Source organism: Armigeres subalbatus, chromosome 1 (genome assembly GCF_024139115.2).
Source record: "Armigeres subalbatus isolate Guangzhou_Male chromosome 1, GZ_Asu_2, whole genome shotgun sequence".
Lineage (NCBI taxonomy): Eukaryota > Metazoa > Arthropoda > Insecta > Diptera > Culicidae > Armigeres > Armigeres subalbatus.
In genome coordinates this window covers 260512728-260533708 of record NC_085139.1, presented here as the reverse complement: position 1 = coordinate 260533708, position 20981 = coordinate 260512728, and the positions used below count along the sequence as shown (strand labels likewise).

Below are 20981 nucleotides of genomic sequence, written 5' to 3'. Positions count from 1 at the left end.
AAATATGTATTGCTACTTTTTCCAAAGAACCCATATTTTCTAAAGCCTCTAACTATTGTTGAAAGCAAAAATAGAAAAAATAATCAAACTTTAAAAATGGGACTTTTTAGATTTTTTGTTTAAAATTTTAAAAATAGTTGAAGACGACCTAAAATATGGATTCATGGGAAAATGGACCCTATAAATTAAATAATAGATTGAGCGAATAAAAATTTTGACGGAAAAGGTCAATTATTGAATAATCAAAGGAAGTAAATTCCGCAGCGTAAAAGTGTGAACACGTGAGTAAATAAAAGGGGAACTTTTGACAAAGCCCTTCGTCAGGGCGTCAATGATAACGCGTTTATTCACAATGTTACCAAAGGATGTTTGTTTTCACCAAATATTGACATTTACTTTCAATGATTGTAAACAATGCCTATGGCAGAAAATAATTCTTTGTCGACCCCTCAACTTCTTTTTAAATAATCAAAATTTAACTACTCATTTAGCAGGTGATAATTAGTTAACAGCAAAACAATCATTATGTTATTCATACCGACTATGAGTCCAATATTATCAGCGCGGACTGACAGGCTGAATCCGGCTACTTGCTACTGCATGAGAGAGGTTAAGTCGTGACCCGCCGATAATGCAGCAGTTGAATGACAGAGCTTTCCGGACACACCCGCTATTCGGAATTGGTATCAAATCTGACTCATTGGACGTCCAGCAAGTTTTGTAAAATTTATTGCTTCACTTGTCATAAGACGAGTTTGGTTGTAACTTTAACAGATACGTATTTTGACCACATCATTAAGACCGTCAGTGTCTCGTACTTGACTCGACACAAGTACGATACACTGAAGACGGCATTACTGATGAGATCGTGTAGCGTTTTACGTTTTTGTTGTTGTTAATTAATCATTCGTAAACTGAAAATATTATAAGAATGAAATAATAACTTTAAATAAAAGCTGTGTTGATAAAATCGAGCTATCTCTGTGCTCAACTCGTACATGGAACATGTTATAAAAGCTTTGCTTTTATAGCATGGCGCTAAATTTAAAATAAGCGGTTTAAATTCCCCATGCTGGCGCATGCAAATCATTTGGCACGATTTTCAAATAATGCATTTTCTAAGAATAGTTACAGAGATAGTCTTTAAAATACTTGAATAGGGCTCAAATTTGAAAGAGGCAGTTTCTTTAGCTTTTCATCCACTCGATCATTTCTGCTAGAAGATCGGCTGGAAAGCAGAAGTACGCGATTAAGGTACTTGTTTTGAGAATATCTTTGTGATTTGAAGTACAATTTGAAGGTAACATTAGTGAGTGAGTTTTAAAAAATCATAAGTGGTGTTAAACATTTGTATTTTTTTTCTTTGTTTAGTGGACTGAGGTCCTTTTGTATCGCGAATTCTGCTTGAATTTTTATTTAAATCACTACTACGAAAAAGGTAATTATACAATTATGGTGGATTTCAACTTAATAATAAATAAATTATGTTGGACACGCAGCGCTGCGCTTTTTTCGTACGGTTGACATCTTGTGGCGACAGTCCAAGATTCGTCGTGGTGCGAGCCACGAATTCCGTTCAAGATCATCGAGACCTGTGTACGTGAAGGCCCGCCTCGCAGGTAGTTAAACGGAGTGTGAAGTCGTTCAAACCATCGAGCAAAGAATCTCCCATCGGTCGTCCATTGTCGAAGGTAAGGTCCCTCTCCGTCATTTTCTGTGGACCGGAGCCATCCGAGAGCGCGTGTCGTCCATTGCACGGTGAACCCGATCCGAACCGAAAGATATAGGTCTTGATCCCCGCTCGGTGGAACGGAAAGGTACGCAAAGCCGGGTAGCTTTGGGTACGTGTGCCTCTATCCGTAATTGAGGATCGCCCGGGACATTATTGGCATTTTACGCCGCATTGCTCGCGGAACAAAACGGAAGCTTCCGTTCCAGCCGCACTACCCGCATCTCTAGTTCGGCCTACTACCACGCGGGTCATCTGTACGTTGCGCGCCCAATCGCAGCGTGGAATTCCGGTGGTGAGCATCGCATCACCGCCATCGTCGAGGGTTTCTGAGCCAGAAGTGCCAGATTCGTCGAAGTTCGTCGGGCCCATCGATCATCAAAACCGCGCAGGTACGTGTTAGAGCTTGTTACATGGCCATTTTGCTCTTATGTTTCCATTTGTCTGAAAACGTCCAACACGAATTATATGCTAGAAGTAGGATGGTGATTTAGCTAATTACGTTTAACGTCAGTTTCTTAAATAAACGACTCACTAATTTCGGGAGCCAAACATCGCTATTTCTTGGTTGTATAGAAACTTTTGCGGTCCCTAAGGTCTGTGGTGAATGAATGGGAGGAGATTTAGCTTGCGCTTGAGAGATTTTCAATTTCTGCTGATAACCGTTCCAGAGTTTTACCTGAGCCAAATAGTCTCAAAAAGTCGGGCAAATAAAACTTGACCGGTGGTCTCTCGTTGAGAGTGGCGCTAAAGCCGCCGATTAATTAAACTCAGTAAACGTGAACGGTTATAATCGAAATACGTATCTGTCAGTGTTACAATCAAGTGGTGGAATTAAATGGGATAGTACGAACTAGTCTTATGACAAGTGAAGACATTCCACTGAAAGCTCACAATATTTTCTCTTTGCAATTCCTGATCATAATACCTGGTCTACAGTTCGTCTTTGAGTGACAAAACGGCCTACTTTTCCATGACAATGAATTGGATGCTTAAATGACCGTAATGTAACTCAAAAGAGTAACCGTCACTAGGGTGCTATAATGAAAATCAATATCGGAACAGTAGTAACATGACTACATTTTGCTGAATTTGTTTGGGTAAGTACAGTAGACGTTCGATAACTGCAAGTCGTTTAACTGCAATTCGATAGTTGCAACAGTTATCGGACCGCTAACCTTCAAACTGATGTCAAACTCAATGACAACTGCATTGCGCTGCACATTTAGATGCATTTTTATTGTATTTGACGTCGATTAACAACCGTTTGACGTCTAGAATGCGTTGCAGTTATCGATCGGCATTCGTTAACTGAAAAGTAAACATTTTGCAGTTATCGAACGACTACTGTTTTCAAATAATGTATTATAATTCAGTAGAAAACCGAATTATAGCCGCTATCGAAATTGGATTTATCTCACAATCCATACGTTAAACCTTATTTCGAAGTGGTCGCTGTATACATCACCAAATGAAACAGCGCACCACTTCGAAGTTGTGAAGAGAAAATCCAACTTTATATCTTGCATAAGAAATTGTTCGAAGCAATTGTTAATGAAAAATATTTGTTCAAATTAAAATCGAATCACATCTAAGCAACACGGTTTCTTTAAAGGTCGTTCGACAGCCACAAATCTAACAGAATTCGTTAATTATTCTTTGGATGCAATGGATAGTGGTCACCATGTAGCCTTGTACAGATTTTTAGCAAAGCTTTTGATCGCGTTGATTTACCCATGCTTTGTTCAAACTGCAGAAGATGGAATTCAACCAAAACTCTTCATTCTTGAATCGTATCTAACAAGTCGGGTTCAAATTGTGATTCAAAGGAAAATTATCAACCCCAATACAAGCCTCTTCTGGAGTTCCTCAGATCTCATTTAGGTCCGTTACTTTTATTTTATTCGTAAATGGCTCCTCTTGTGCTTCATAAATTGAATGTCTTAATTTATGCAGATGACATGAAATCTTCCAAAATCAAAACTGTCGAGGATATCGAAACATTCAAAGATGAAATATTGGTATTCCATACATGGTGTAAAAAAGTCTTCTACAGTTGAATATAAAAAAATGCAACTCAATAACCTTCAGCAGAAAACGAAACATACCAGCGCAAATAAGTTTTGATGATCAGAACGTAGTAAGAAGCAATAGAGTGATTTGGAGTAATATTGGATTCAAAACTAACTTTCATCGATCATTATAACCTAATTGTAAGCAAATCCAACAACATGTTAGGTTTTATAAAACGATTCTGTTACAATTTCAAGACCCATACACAATAAAAACATACATACAGCCAACAGCCAACTGCCAACAGAATGAGTCAGTTCAAAACAATTTTTATTATATGCACTACGAAAGTTAGGTGGACGAATTTCCATTGCCACCATATGTAGCTCTGTAAGCTCATCAATATTCATTCACTGAAAGTGCGTCGAGATTTAGCAATGGTAACTTTATAAACAATTGTCAACAGAATTACCTAACTGAGCTATTATCAAAACTTAATTTTTATGTCCATTACGATCTTTACGACATCACAAATTCTCCGTAAATTTACATCGAACAAACTATGCAAAAAATGGCCCAATGAATCAAATGATGATAACTATAATAAACATTTGACTACTATTGACTTATCGATGTCCAAAACACAGCTGAAACAGATCTTCTCGTCATTATAAGCTAATGACACTTTACAATAAGTTTAAACAGTATCAACATTATTTAATGTTATTTAGAATAGTTAAGAATACAAATGTAAATAGGTCTACAATTATGATTGACGACAATAAATTAAATTAAAACTTGTTAGCGGCTATAACTCGGCTTTGCACTGAATTGATAATATTCTTTGCGTCGCGTAATAAATGCAATAAGTTTGATGAACATGACATCAATATTTTTCAAAGGCAGAATGAAGAATGTCCCGGAGAAAAAAAATGTTACAACATCCGAAAGAATCTAAACAATTCTCTTGAAAAAATAAATTTTCAAATGAAACCACCAAAAGATATTATTAGCAGTTCCAATAAAATAATCCGAGAGATTGTGGAAGAAATCCTGAAACTATTCTGGGAGAACTGCTAAAGATTCTTAAAAGAACACAAAGATTGCTGGGGAACTCCCGGAGAAATCTGCCAGGGATCCTACATGAATTTCCAAAACAAGAAATGTTTAAATGAACGACAGAAAAGAGAAACTTGCGGGAGATTTTCTGGAGGAACTAGTTGAAGAACATACTAAATAATTACTAAAGGAACATTCTGAGGGATTCCTGGAAGACCTTCTCCTTGGAATAACCTGCAAAATAAAAACAGTAGAATTTTCTTTTGCGAAAAATCCATAAATATTTTGGGCTCTAGCGGGCGCCGGTGCGCATCGCTCCTTATTGTAGCTGATCTATTATTACAATTACTATTTCGCGGAGTTGAACTGGGGCACTAGATTCCATCGAAATTGTTCAGAAAAAGAAAAACAGATTTTCTGCAATTTTTAATCAATAACAAAGTGACGTTTCACAAAATAGCAACGCTGTATGTAACCCAGTATGGGACGCTAAATTTGGAAACTCACGGCTAATTTTGAGTTGCGTTCTTATTTTACATTCCTGTTTAGATGCCTCCGGTGTAAAAGTGGGTCCCTATAAAGGGCACGGAAATAGCGATAGGGCCCCAGATGGAGACTCACGTGGAGGTGCTCTTAGAGCCTTCTTTACATAATCTAGCATTGGTGGTTCCACAGTTTCTGCCCCTGAGCTGATGGGACACCCGCAAAAAGAATTGTTGTATCGTGGATTGGAATGTTCACCATTGTTCATGATGGGACGCACACATTCTAGAGTTTCTTCCTCTGGGTTGGTGGGCCACTCACAAGAAGAATGATGGTATTGTGGATCGAAATTATCACAATTCTGCATGATGGGACGCCCCCATTCGAGTGTTTCTTCTTCTGTGGCGGTGGGACGCCTCTAGAAAATATGGCAGTATTGTAGACCAGAATGATAACAATTCTGCATGGTGAAACGCCTGCTTTCAAGATTTTGTTCCTATGCCTTGATGGAATTTACGCAAGAAAAATGGTGGTATTGTGGATCGGAATGATAACAATTCTGCATGGTGGCCACCCGCATTCAAGTATTCCTTCCTCTGCGCTGGTGTGCCGCCCGCAAGAAGAATGGTGGTATTGTGGATCAAAGTTATCACAATTCTGCATGATGAGACGCCCGTTTCTTCCTCTGCGGTGGAAGGACGCCTTTAACCCGTTTCGGTCCGACCTAAAAATCAAAATTGAAATAACCCGTATGGGCTTATGTTTTGTCCGATTGACATGAAATTTGACTATGGTGTCAATCCGGTCGGATTTTTTTAAGGGAGGTTCTGGGTCAGGTGCGGTCAAAAACGGTTCTTTTTTAAAATAATGATGCCCAGAATGTTGATGCAAACGTTCTGAAAACAGTGTCAGAGGTCTAGCCACCTTCCGACATACCAAACTTCATGATTTTGAAAGACAGGCTCAATAGATGAATTTTTGAGAGTTTTTGGACACTTTGTTCCCGGAAACCTGGGAAGTTGACAAATTTCGATTAGTTCTTATACTCATCTTGCGACATATTACTTCATGATAGCGAAAGTCTAACTTCATAGATGATTTTTTCAATGTTATGGATACACTGATCACGTTCGGAAGTGTTCACGGGATCGTGGTTTCCCCAGGAATGTGAACAAATTTGTATTAGCGCCGAAACCCATCCTGCGACATATCAAACATCATGATTCTGAATTGTATGCGCAACAGATTAAATTTTAAAAGTTTTTGAATACATTGGCTAAGTCTGGAAGGATGCTGGGTCATTAGGCCGAAGTCAATTGGGCCGAATGGTCATTAGGCCGAACGGTTATAGGCCGAACGGTTATTAGGTCGAATTAGAAGTACGAGGTAAGAAGTGAAAAAAGACAAGTGAGACGTGAGAAGGGAGTAGTGAGAAGTGAAAAATGAGAAGCAAAAAGATGTGAGAAGTACAGAGTGAGAAATGAGAAGTAAGAGGTGAGAAGTGAGAAGTAAGAAGTTAAAAGTGAGAAGTGAGAAGTAAGAAGTGGAAAGTAAGAAGTGAGAAGTAAGAAGTGAAAAGTGAGAAGTGAGAAGTAAGAAGTGAGAGGTGAGAAGTGAGAAGTGAAAGGTGAGGAGTGAGAAGTGAGAAGTGAGAGGCGAGAAGTGTGAAGTAATAAGTGAGAAGTGAGTAATAAGAAGAAAGAAGGAAGAAGGAAGAAAAAAGAAGAAAAAGAGATGGATGGAGGAAAGAAGAGGGGAGGAAGAAAAGAGAGTGAAGGAAAAAAGAAAAAAAGATAAAATGAAGAATGAAGGTAGAAAGGAAAAGAAGGAAGAAAGAAAGAACAAAGAGGAAGAAAGAAGGAAGAAAGAAGAAAGAAAGAAGGAAGGAAGAAGGAAGAAACCAGGAAGAAAGAAATAAGAAAAAAGAAAGAAAGAAGGAAGAAAAAAGAAAGAATAAAAAGAATAAAAAGGAAGAAAAAAAGAAGAAATAAGGAAGAAAAAGGAAGAAAGGAGGAAAGAAGGAAAGAAGAACGAAGGAAGAACGAAGGAAGAAGGTAGAAAGAAAGAAGAAAGAGGGAAGAAAGAAGGACGAAAGAGAGAAAGAAGAAAGAAAGAAAGAAGAAAGAAGGAAAAAACCCAGAATAATTCACCTAGCGGTGATGCTGCCTCTCTCGTGTATTGTAAAATGCAACAAGAAAAGCACATAAGAGAGGTAAAAATTGCACTTTAGGGAGATAGATTCAGTTATTTCCATCAATTCACATTTAATTTATTTCATTTAAATGCATTGAAGCAGTTTTTGAAAAAAATGTTTTTTGGTTTTGAATTTTTTTTCCAAGTGAAAAATGGAGAAATCTGCGTCGAATTGTTGCGATCGGATAATGCTAAGTACGAAAAAGTTTGTCTCACATTTTTGAACACATACATACAGACATCACGTCAATTCTTCGAGCTGAGTCGATTGGTATATAACACTATGGGTCTCCGAGCCTTCTATCAAAAGTTCGGTTTTGGAGTGATCCTTTAGCCTTTATGCATACTTAGTATACGCGAAAGGCAAAAAAAATGGAAAGAAGGAAGAAAGAAAGAAGAAAGAGGGAAGAAAGAAGGAAGAAAGAAGCAAGAACGAAGGGAGAAAGAAGGAAGAAAGAAAGAAGAATGAAGGGAGGAAGAAGGACGAAAGAAGGATGAGAGAAGGATGAGAGAAGGAAAAAAGAAGGAAGAAAGAAGAAAGAAATATTCTGTTCAGGTGTTCCACCGGAAATTTCTCCAAAAACACTTCCAGATAAATCGAAAGAAATCCTGGAAGAATTTCTAAATGAACTCCAGGAAGAGTTTTCAGAGGAATTCCAGAAATAATTTCCGGAGGTACTCGTGAAACAATTTCCGGAGAAACTCCTGGAGCTATTTCCGGAAGAATTTCCGAAAGGACTCGTTTTCGGTGGAACTCATAGAGGAAATTATGGAGGAACTTCTTAGAGGAACGTTTCTGGAGGAATAAGCGGAGGAACTCCTGAAGAAATTTTCTAAATACTTAACTTTTGTTACTAGCTTTCTGAAAAAACTCCTGGAATAAATTCTGGAAGGAATATTCGGAGGAACTCCTAGTGGAATTTTCGGAGGAAATCCTGGAGAAATTTCTGGCGGAAATAAAAAAAAACTTGTGGAGGAGTTCCTGGAAGAATTGGCGGAGGTATATCTGAAGAAGTTTTTGGACTACTTTACGGAGAAACTACGTCCTTAAATTCCTGAGGAAAATTCTCCAGAAATTCCTCTGAAAATTCCACCAGGAGGTCCTCCAAAAACATTTCCATTAGATCCCTCAGAAATTCCTCTAGAAGATTATGTGGAAACTCCTCCAGGAGTTCCAACGCAAATTCCTCCAGGAGTTTTTCCATAAATACCTCCGGAAATTCCACAAAGAGTTCATTCACAATAACTTCCAAGTATTCCTTCGGAAATTCATCCAAGGATTCTCCCAAGAGTTCCTGCTAAAAGTTCGCCAAGAGTTCCTCAAGAAATTTTTCACAAAACTCCTCCGAAAATTCCTTCAGGAGTTCCTCCGGAAATAGCTTCCAGACATACTCCGGAAAATCCTCCAGGAGTTTCTCCGGAAATTTTTCCCTCCTGAAATTATTTCTGGAATTTCTCTGAAAACTCTTCCAGGAGTTCGTTTAGAAATTCTTCAAGGATTTCATTCAAATTTTTTTTGGTAGTGTGTATAGAGAAATTTCCGGAGAACTACTGAAGAAAATTCCGGAGGAACTACTGAAGGCATTTTTGGAGGAACTCCTGAAGAAATTTTCGAAGAAACTTTTGTAGGAATTTGCAAAAGAATTCTTTCAGGATTTTCTGAAGAAGCTGGAAGAAACTCCGGAGGACTCTTGGAGCAATTTACGGAGGAACTCCTGGAGGAATTTCTGGAAGAATTTGCGATGGTATATTCAAAGCAGTTTTTGGACAAGTTCACCTAGAAGGAAAAAGGGCTTCGCTCCGTGAAGGAAGGAACTTCTAGAGGAATTTGGGGGAGGATTTTTTTGACGAACTCCTGAGAGACTTTTCGAACTCTTTGAGGAATTTACAGATAAATTCTTTTATGGGTTACGAAGAACCTTCTTGATAATTTTCACGCTGGGAAAAATTTCTGGAAGTACTCCTAGAACAATTTCAGAAGAAATTTCTCTAAGAGCTCCTGGCGGGCCGTGTTAAAACAGAATCGGGTGTAATTTCCGTAGAACTACAGGAGTGATTTTGGAAGGAACTCTAGACAGACTTTCCGTGGGAAATCTTGGAGGAATATCTTGAAAATTTTCAAGATGTACTTTCAAAGAAACTTCTGTGGAAATGGGAAGAATTTCTGGAGAAATTTTCTCTTGGAGGAATTTCCGTAGAAATTCCTAAAAGAATCTCAGAAGGAATATCCGGAGAAACTCTTGGAATAATTTCTGGAGGAATTTTCGAAGAAACTCCTGGAGGAATGTGCAAAGGTAAATCCGAATCAGTTTTTTTGTAGGATTAATTTCCGTAGGAACTGCTGAAGTGATTTCGGGAGTAACTCCCGGCAGACTTTCCGTAGGTCATGTTGGAGGAATTTTGCTGTAGTTCCAAAGGAACTTCTGTGGAAATGGGAAAAAATGCAGGCGAAATTTAGGAAGGAATTTTCGAAGAAACTTGTGAAGAAATTTTTCGGGAAAACTACTGGAAGAATTTCGGGAGAAATATCTGGACGAAATCCTGGCGAGCTTTTTGTAGGAACTCTTGAAAGAATTCCTGGATACGCTTCCGAAGAAAGTCTTGGAGGTATTTCGAAAAGATCTGTTGGAGGAATTAACAAAGGAACTCACGAAGGAATTTCCAGACAAATTTCTCGAAGAACTTCCGAAGAAATTTCTAGAGGATTTTTCTAATGAACCAGCAGGAGAAAATGCTGGCGAGATTTCCTGAGGAATTCGTGGAGGAGTTTGTGAAGAAACTTCTGGGAAAGTTTCCGGAAGAACGCCTGGAGGAATTTCTGAAGAATCTCCTGGAGAAACTCTTGAAGGAATTTCTCGAGAAGCTCCTGGAGGAATTACTGGAGGAGGTATATCCGAAGCAGTTTTTGGAGTATTGTCCGGAGGACTTTCGGATGGAATTTTTGGAGTAGCTTCTGACAGACTTTCCATAGCAAGAGAAGTTTCCGGAGAAATTCCTGTATGAATTTCCGATGGAACTTCTGGGTGAAGGAAGTTTTTGATGAAACTCTTGAAGAAATTTCAGGATTTCTAGAAAATCTCCTGGAGGACTTTCCGTAGAACGAATTTCTGAATGAATTTCCGAAGGAACTCGTGGAAGAATTTCTATCAAAAACAAAAAACTCCTGGAGCAGAGGTCAATCGGAAACAGTTTTAGGAGTGTTTTTCAAAGGGATTTGGGAGGTATTTTTAGAGGAACTCCTTACAGACTTTCCATAGGACTTCTTTGGGAAATGCCTGTAGGGACTTCTTTAATAATTTTCCAAGGAATTGCAGGCGGAATTCAGGGAGGAATTTCCAGGAAATTTACTGGAGGAATTTCGCGAGAAATTTCTGGAAGAACTCCTGGTGAGCTTTCTGTAGTAACGTTCGGAGGAATTCCTGGATGACCTTCCGAAGAAACTCCTGAAAAAAATCTTGGAGGAATTCCATGAGAAATTTCTAAAATAATTTCTGGCCGACTTTCAATAGAAATTCTTGGAGGAGTTTCCGGAAGATTTACTCCTGAAGAAATTTCTTAAGAATTCCTGAGAAAATGCGTGGAAGTAAATCCGAAACAGTTTTTAGAGAAATTTCCGAAGGAACTTATGGCGGTATTTCCGGAAGAATTTCTAGAACAATTCTTGGAGGAATTCCGGTAAGAATTTCTGGAAGAACTCCTAGTGGACCTTCCGTAGGAACTTTTGGAAGAATTTTCGGAAAAAAAAACTCCTGGAACAATTTCCGAAGAAACACGTGGAAGAGCTGTATTGCTAAAAGAAATCCCGAAGAAAAATTCGAATATACTTTGGAGAAAACTTGTGAGGGAACCCTAGCAGACTTTCCGTAGGAACTCCTGGATTAATTTTCAGAGGAATTCATGGGTGAATTTCTAAAGAAACTTGAGGAACATTTGACGAAACTCCTGAAGCAGTTTTTGAGGAATATTCGAAAGAACACCTGGTGAAATTTTCGGAGGAACTCCTAAAGGACTTTCCGGAGGCACTCGTAAAGGAATTTCAAGAGAAATGGCTGCAGAAATCGTCGGAAGCATTCCTGGAGGAATTTTCGGGGGAATTCCAGGGGGAGGTTTTGAATTAAATGCAGTTTTATGCATAAAATAAAACCACGTCGTCGCCGGAAATGATCAAACGCCGCTGCCGATAATATTTTATGCAAGAAAAATGGAAGATTCATAAATAGGTGAGGCATTCAAGAGTTTCTTCCTCTGCATTGACGCCCGCAAGAGGAATGGTGGGGTATTATGGATTGGAATGTTCACCATTGTGCTTTATGAGACGCCCGCAATCAAGAGTTTCTTCCTCTGCCTTGAAAAAACCTTAGCAAAAAAAGTTTCAATGGAATAAAATCAAAGAGCGGATTTTTTTGCACTGAGTGTAGGACAACACTGATCATAATTCTGCATGATGGTACGCACGCATTCAAGAGTTTCTTCCTCTGCGTTGGTGGGACGCCCGCAGGTATTGAGGATAAAAAATTTCACAAATCTGCACCATGGGACGCACGCATTCAAGAATTTCCTCCTCTGCGTTGGAGAAACGCCCGCATGGTGAATGGTGGTATTGTGGATCGGATTGATCATAATTCTGCTTGGTGAGTTTCTTCCTCTGCCTTGATGATACTACCGCAAGAGTTTCATCAAAATGGTGAGACGCCCGCATTCAAGGATCTAAATAATTACAATTCTGCATGAAGGCACGGCCGCAATCAAGAGTCTGCATGGTAAGACGCCTGCATGTTATGGCAATGAATTAAGTGCAAAGTTTCTTTTTTTGCAATGATGAGATGCACTCAAGTAGGATGGTGTTATTGAAGCGCATTCAAAAGTTTTATCCTATGCGTTGATCAAACTGGTAATGTTCAAAAGTTTTTTCTTCTTTGTTGGTGGGACGTCAGCAAGAAGAATGTTGGTATTGTGGTTCAAAATCATAAAAGTTCTGCATGCATCGCTATTGTAGCGAATTCAATAGTTCCTTCCTCTGTGTTGGTTAGGTACCATTATTTTGTCGTTAGTTTGTAGACAATTTGGGTGCAGCACAGTGGAGTTCATGTCTGTCCGAAGATAGTTAAATCAAGCGAAATAGGGTTATTGAAATTAGTTACTTTTAGGCAAAGCGTGACGCTATTTTTGAACACCCCTAGTAATTGGAATGAGCAATGAGGAGGTACTCTTTAGCAAGGACTAGACACTAAATTTGTGAGCTATTTAAATTTATATTAAACTGAGTAAACTATGTAGCTTTTTAGTTAACGCAAGACAAACAAAATGTCGTTTTCCATTTCTATAAATCGTTGAATTAGGTGAAGTTTTGGACCAATCAGCGAATCACGACCGTACTGAATTATAAAAGACAATTTAGGAATTGGGAGTGCCGTTATACACATTTTGAAATTGACGCAAGAGGAAACAAATTCTTCGTTAAAAAGTGAATTATCTTTATCCCCTTGAAAGGGCTTCCAAATAAGCCGAGAGAGTGGCCTTCTCCAAAACATTTCAACCTAATTTACGCTAGATGAAAAAAAACTTTTATTTGGGATAGTTATAGCATTCATAAGCAATGAATTACAAGGTGCAGAAATGCCACATCTTCCGAGAATTGCACTTAGTAGACTTGACAAACCTAGAGATGCTACGAAAAAAACAATGAAAATTAACTCACTTCCACATTTTCCCCAGGTCCTTGCTGATCTCCGAGTTCTGCAGCTTGGGTTCCTGCTTGGACATTTCCCGACGTGCCGCTTGGGCCCAGACCATAAACGCGTTCATCGGTCGTTTGATGTGATTTTTCTTCTTATCTGTCGGTGATCTGCAAAAATATGAGGGAGAAGAAAAAACGAATCTACTTTTAGTAAACGAAGATGGATCACCCAACGAGTGTGGTGTGGCAGCTGCTGCTGCTGCTGCGGCCAATCAGCAAATTCAATTACATACGAGTCATGTCGGCCAGATGAATATGGCACAGTAGTGGAGGCGCATAATTAAGATCTCCTTACAGAGGGACATCGCAACTTTGCGACGACGATCGCCGCTGGATCAAGAATAATAATGAAAAAAAAATTGATATTAAATATCAAATACGAAAATGCGCTCGTTCCGCGAACGATATTAAATGTCTTATAGTTGGCCGATGGTGCGATCATATGTTTTCCATCTAGACCTGATTCTGTCAAGAATGAAAGGCCGTCGACGATGACGACGGCGATGGGAATGTTTAATATCAACTTTATACGCGACCGTCGTTTCTTGACCTAACCCCCGATGACGACAATGATTACGCACATCTGGCAACTGGAACAGGGATGCCAAGCTGTTTTGGTTCGGGTGATATCGCATACCGTAAAAAAAAGTTACAATATGACAGTAGTTGCCATTTGTTCACATCATAAATCACGCTCAACCGAGCAGGATTCCGTAACCGATTGACAGTCCTAATATTAGCTGAATTTCACTTTCAGCCGTGCCGTCGCTGCTCTTCAAATCGGAAAGGTGTCAAAGCTGAGCCTATTTTCGAGCGGTTTTTTGATAAAAATAGTTCGAGACTAGAATTCAAGATAATTAGTATAAGGGCTCGCCAAAGCATGCCTGACGCAGCAACTTTTACCATCATTAGAGCAGGTTTAGAGGGATTCGCAGAACGAAAGACGCACAGCCAATGTCAGGAGAATCGAATGAAGTGCACTAATTAAGTGCTGAGTTCGTGTGATCGTTTGCATATACGCAACGCTCCGATGGCTATCGTCAACATTTAATTCCCAGCGATCTGCATCCAAGCCTCATATCCTCCTCGACGGGATCCGCTGGCGGTTGCAGTCGTGGTCGTCGTTTTCCTCGTGGCTGGCGATGCAAAGTGCACGTGTTCGTCCGTTCCGTTGGGTGCATGGAACTGCTGATCACCGTGTGCGTCGTCAGTGCTGCCATGCGTCGTTTTTCGGAAGAATTTCGGGGAAACGACTATCTCCTTAAAAAACAAATTCAGAAGATAGCGATTTTGGTGCCGTTACGGGTGGATGCTGGTTCCGGCTGTCCGGAACGCACACAACAGATCCATGTGCAGCGACGGCACACTTGTTGTCGTTTGCTGTTACCACATATCATGAGTTATGAGATGTTTTGTTACGATTTTGCAAGAGAAGACGATTGGAGGCAAGCCGCTCGTACTGCACGCAGGAGGAATGTGACTTCTTCCTAGGGCGGACAGGCGACGCCACGACACTGGGATCGAGTCGCGTAAATAGAGCGGAAAGAAGGCACTCAATCTTATCTGTTGGTGCTCGTACTTTTTGCAGTTGGGGGATTGGTTGATGATGCAGAAACATGTAATGAGCATTTGGCTGGTTTGTTCATTGTGAACTTAAGTATCGAAGGGTTTCGCGCGATTTCCTGTTCTACTGAGCACAGTCAATTAACATAATTCGCAACTGAATTCTTTCTTAATGTCAAAGATTTGTTCTACCCATTTAATTCATTTTCAAATAGCCCAAAACGTTTCAACACTAACAATAAACTAGATCAAAACGTAACCTACTTTTTTTTTATAAACACGTTTATTTCATGGTTTAAGAACAGTGGCACATTACATAACTAATGGATATTTTGTTTTATCAATCGTTATTACTTAAAACATACTCTAACTCTACAATATTGAGAGAACTTGTATTGTCTAAAATATAAATTACATAATTCACGAATAATTTTAGAATTTTGGTTCTCACATTCTTATCGACACCCTTGAACTCCGGAAATAGCAAATCTAAGTAACCTACATTTATGTTCAAACAGCGTCTTATTTTTGAACGTAAGTAGTTCCACAGGTTAGCAACTTTAGGGCATTCAGAGAATTTATGTTTCTGAGTCTCCGTTACTAGGCTACATGTATTACAGTTGGGATTAGCTGTTTGACCAATTTTATGCATTAATTGTGCATGTGGAAGTTTTTGGTTCACAAACAAATACATTGTACTTTTTTCTTTAAGAGATAAATTTCTACTATTTATGTTTTTGAAAACCCTAGCCCAAGTCACCGTCGGATTCTCTAGAATAATTTTCGGTATTCCTAATGCTTTTGTTAGATGCCTTTCAATTGTACTGCTGCAACTAGTGTCTAGTATCTAGTAGTATCTAGTATCTCTAGGTAGTCCTTGCATCACATTCCACGCCACTTTTATGCATGGATAGGAAGCAATAATCCTCGTGATGTTTACTCCGTTTGCTGCATCATTCAGCAGGCTATTTCCATACGGCATAATGTCACCGAACTTGCATAATTCGATTCGTTAGAAGAGCTTTACACTTGTACATAGGTGAATGAAGGTTCAAGCCACCTTCGACTAGAAGCTGAATGATCTGTGCCATTGCCACCCTAGATTGTCTTCCCCAAATAAAGTTTCCAATATGCTTTGTAAGTTTTGCTACATCTTGATTTCTAATTGAAAGAACTGAGGCCACAAACCAAAGTTTGGATGTTATGAATACATTCAAAAGTTTTACTTTTTGGTGTAATGTAGTACTTCTTGGCTTGAACAGCCACATTAGTTGTGTCATTTTCCGAATGGTTTGTTTCCAATTAAAATCGATCATGGCACCGTGATCATTGAAAAACGTTTTTCCCAGAATTCTAATATGGTCATTGACTGATGGCCAGTTGATAACTGGCTGTCGCTGGGATAAATCTCCAATATTTATTGCACTCGATTTCGATAAGCTTAGAATAGCTCCAGACTGTTGCCCATATTCGACGAAAGTTCGTTTGATCACTCCCAACTTCGTATCTTCTAACACAACCACTGTAACATCGTCAGCGTAGGCCACCACCAGCTCAAGCGGTGTGGTGCAATTTCTCAATTAATGGGTGCAAGTATATTACAAATAAGAACATGCTCAAAGGGTCGCCCTGTCTCACTGAACGACCAATTTGAAACTCAGGAGACAAATGGCCGTTCAGTAGAATACGAGAGTGTGAGTTCTGCATAATTTTTCGTAGAATTTGTATTAGATCGCTGTTGAAACCCATGTCACTCATTACTCGAAATAAATAACGATGCTCAACCCTGTCAAAAGCATGATCAAGGTCCAAGGAGACAACTCTTGCCACCTTCTTCTTGCTTCGTATTTCTGCAATGCGGTCCTTTATTGCGTGTAGTGCTTCAAAAATTGATCTCTTCGAGTTAGAGCATTTCTGCGACGGTGTTAGTAAACTATATTTATCTATAACTCCAGCTATTCTCAATTTCAAAATCCTACTGAACAGTTTGTAGTCGTAGTTTAGCATTGTGAGTGGCCGATATCCTTCTACACTATTGTTGTCTCCTTTCTTCTTAACCAGCACTACAACTCCTTCCACAAATTTACGAGGTATGTTTCCTCGTAAGGCTTCATTGAGTATTAAATTCAATTGACGATGAATCACGTTGAACGCCGCTATGAAAAATTCCTTGGGTATCCCGTCCATCCCGGTGACTTTTCGATGCACTCGATTTGATTGCTGAGAAGATTTCATCCGTTGTCACTTCATTCATCAGTTCCAGGTTTTCTTTGCGCTTCTCTGGGAATCCTGGTTGACGTGGTTGCTTCCTGGGGATCTCTTGTATCACTTGTAGTATACAGATCACGAAAGTACTGGAGAACATGGCCTTCTATTTCAGCAGAACCGACAATATGTTGCTGTTGAACTTCGATGGATTTTATAAACGTGCTAGACTTTTCTTCATTCGATCACCTAATTGATAGGACGATATGCTTTCTTCTCCGATGCACTGATCATTTATGCGTATGAACTTTTTTGAGAATTCCCGTTGTAATCGCAACATTTTTCCCTTTAGTAAATTAACTTCACTTATTTTATTAGGATTTTGATAAAGTTCATTGTAAGCAGTTTTGAGGCGCGCGTACAAAAACTCATTTCTGGTATGGAACTCTCGAAAAGAATCGTTAGTCTTTTTCCTAAAGAACCCTTTGATTCTTGGCTTCGCGTAAATTATCCACCATTCGATCCAGCTGTTGAAATTCCTTCTCTGTCGACACCAGTAATTCCACTTGGTTCCGAATTCTTCAATGTTATCTTCGGTAAGAACATGACTTCGCATGGCCCAATAACCATTCCCAGCATCTCTACCCAAGTCTGGCAAACAAAGACTTATTTTGAACACTTTATGATCGGAAAAACAGTTCACATGAAATGAAGCACTTATCAGATTGTCAATTAAATTCGCCGATACATATATCCTGTCCAGTCGAGACCTGCTGTTCGATCTTATAAAACTATATGCTACTTCACGATTCAAGCAGTCCCATGAATCCCGCATTTTTAAATTTTGAATTAGTGTTCGCAACGCTGCACTTTTGTTGTTAACCCCTGTTGCATCCTTATTGGAGATAACACAATTAAAGTCACCTCCAACCACAACATACTCAGCTCCACTTTGTAAATAGTAAGGAATGTACTGATTGAACATATTCTCTCTACTTCGATAGTTTTGCACACCACTGGGTGCGTACACATTGCAAATAGTAACTGAATTGTTTATTTTCACACAAATGATTCTGCTGTCGAGACTTCGTTGCACATTTGTTACAGGGATATGCACTTTAAGTGCTATAGCGGTTCCTCTTCGCGATTCATTGACATTGGTGTACACTTGGAATCCAGGAATGTACAAGCGGCTACTCTCCACTTCCTGAAGCATAATAATATCCAGATCCAGAAGTCGTATCATTGAACGTAACGAGTTGAGCTTATTTTCGTTAGATTTATATTAATACTAGCCATATTGTAACGTTTTAATGTGTTGGCAGTGTTCATCTTAGTGCTTAGTTCTTGCTTTTTTTGCTCGGTTTCTGCTTCTTGTCATAATGAAACCTTCGGCATGTTCGGACGTATCAGATGAAAAGTCAAACTACTTAGCGCGATTGTCAACCACCTCGCTCTCAGACAGATCCATCGCACCATCTAGTTTATCTCCGCCCATAGCAGGGATTTTGAACATCGCTTGCGATTCTCTCTGTGATTCTCTTATATTGGAGACTTTACCGATGTCTGTGGTAGGTAATGCTACTTTAAACGACGAGTTATCATTCGATTGCGTCTGAGAAAGAGTTCCCCTAATCTCATTAGTGAGCGATCCGTTTACCGATACAGTCGTCCCTTCTGCTTCGGTTTGACCACAAACAACGTTCATCAGAGTGGCCAAGTTTGTTTCGGAGTGACTTCCCACTGAGTGTGAGCCATAATAGGAATTCGGTTCGGAAACCGACGGCACCAGTACTACATGGTTTTCAACAGCAGCAACATCCACAGCTTCAACCTCAACAGCAGCAGCAGGCTCAGTAGCAGTGGTGGACGGTCCAACAGGGCCTTCTTCGATGTTTACTCGTCCGTCAATTCGGCTACTCGTCTCAGTATTTGTAGACCGACCTCGTTTTACATTACCTAGCTTCACAAATTCAGGCATTACAGCTTCACATGAATTTGCTGCAGCGTTCCCTTGTGATGGTAAGTCGATTGACATACTCCCTGCGATATCTGCATATGTCGAACGCTCTTCCCGTGCTCGTTGTAATCTTGCACTTAGGTCTGACTTTTGCAAAATCAGCTTTTTGTTCTGCACACAGGTCATACCCGGATGCACCTGATTGGTGCAGTGTTTGCACGTGGCTGGCTGCCCCGAATAAGACACCAGTGTCTGTTCCCCTTGCACAACGACATACGATTTCTCGCATAACTTTTCAAAAGGACCTAAGTAACATTTTTTTCGTGAATTAATTTGAGTACTGCAATCAACAGAACAACATGAAAGCTATTGATTGCAGTATTCAAATTAATTCATGAATAAAATATTACTTAGGTCCTTTTGAAAAGTTAAGCGAGATTTGATGTGTTTACGCAGCGCTACTCTGGCTACTCGTATGCCAGTAGAGACACCTTTGTATATGAAGTTATCACCCACACAAGTTCTCTGATGGAGATTACATCGCCGTAGTGTTGGAGAAATTCCTTAATTTGATCAGAGGTAACATTTTCGGATAGATCATGGATCTTGACTTCAATTCCACCATCATCCATACTTAGTTTCACTTCATACTTTTCATTGTTCATCTCAACATCATGTTTTCCGTTGCGCAGAATGACGGTCTCTTGTGCAGTCTTGAGATCTCTGCATTTTACTTGAGCACAGTTGAGAGCATGATTCACTTGTAGTCGTAACACCGCGTCGAATCCTAGTCCCAGAATGTTGTGCACAAAATGATGCGTTTCTTCATACGACATTCGTTTGGGTAGATTGGAGAAATCTACCCGAAAAGTATTTTCTCGTGATTTCGATGACATCGTGGACTGTGCATTTACAATGCCTTTGATTTACTGTCGTCAGTTGTCTGACGCTATGAATGTTTTAAACAATACGAAATTTTACTTGATTTAACGCGTATTTGATCGAAGATGATATCGCGCACGTCCGATCATCTCTACTTTTTGACGCGAACTGTCTTTAAAATAACAAAGCTGCGGCTTCGCGAAGTGGCTTGTGCAGTATGAATAAGTCATCCCCATTCCATTCGGCTCAGAACTGCACTTCAATCCACCTATTCGATCCAGTTTGATCTTGACATACTTCGTCATGGGTACGAGCAGCAGCAGCAGTAGGTGATTTCTTCAGTTGATGCAAATTCAAACTCATTATTTAATAGCATTAACATTGTACACCTTCTGGTTGTAGCAAAATTTGGTAAACAGGAATCGACTTTTTGTACTGTTTCTGTTCATTTTTTTTTAAATAAAGTTTTGGTTCAAAAGATTCTATCGTTGTGCTGACGTCATTTAGATTAATGTTGCTTGGCATAACGGTTAAAAAAATAAGATTTGTCGTCGAGCAATTTAGTTACATTGATCTCATCGATTGTATGGCAATGCCCCGATTGATTCATTTTCCCGAATATAACTTGCCTATGGATGGATATTGCCATGAATCGCATATTTTCCATATGAATAGGAAACCCAGCAAAGATGGGACAAAAATGCGATTCATGGCAGTATAGGGGTCGCGTCATTAGAAATAAAGCTATATGACATATTTAACGTTGATAAATATTTGTAGAGCGTCTTAGGGGAAATGTTAAACAGTTATAAGACTTTACAATTCTTCCATTAACTTCCACTTACAGTGGCGTAGCCATAAAATTGGTTGGGGGGGTGGGTAATTTCCGAATATTTTTTTTTAAATTTAATTCGAAAAAAAAATTCTCTAATAAATTTGTTATGGGCTGTCGATCATCATTTTTATTTATTAACCAGACTAAGGCCGGAGTGGTCTGTGCTGCACATAAAAGTCTTCTTCATTCAGCTCGGTCCATGGCTGCACGTCGCTAACCACGGAGTCTGCGGAGGGACGACAAATCGTCCTCCACCTGATCGATCCACCTTGCTCGCTATGCACCTCGCCTTCTTGTTCCCGTCGGATCATAGTCGAGAACC

At 39.5% G+C, this 20981-nt stretch overlaps 1 protein-coding gene across 1 annotated transcript in view; it reads right to left on the bottom strand.

The window, feature by feature from the left end:
* LOC134213268 (transcription factor SOX-10) overlaps positions 1 to 20981 on the bottom strand; it is a 117832-nt gene that overhangs the window by 34528 nt on the left and 62323 nt on the right. The window contains exon 2 of the mRNA XM_062692154.1: positions 13176 to 13322. Coding sequence (XP_062548138.1) covers positions 13176 to 13322 — 147 coding nt within the window. The remainder of the gene's footprint in view (positions 1 to 13175; positions 13323 to 20981) is intronic.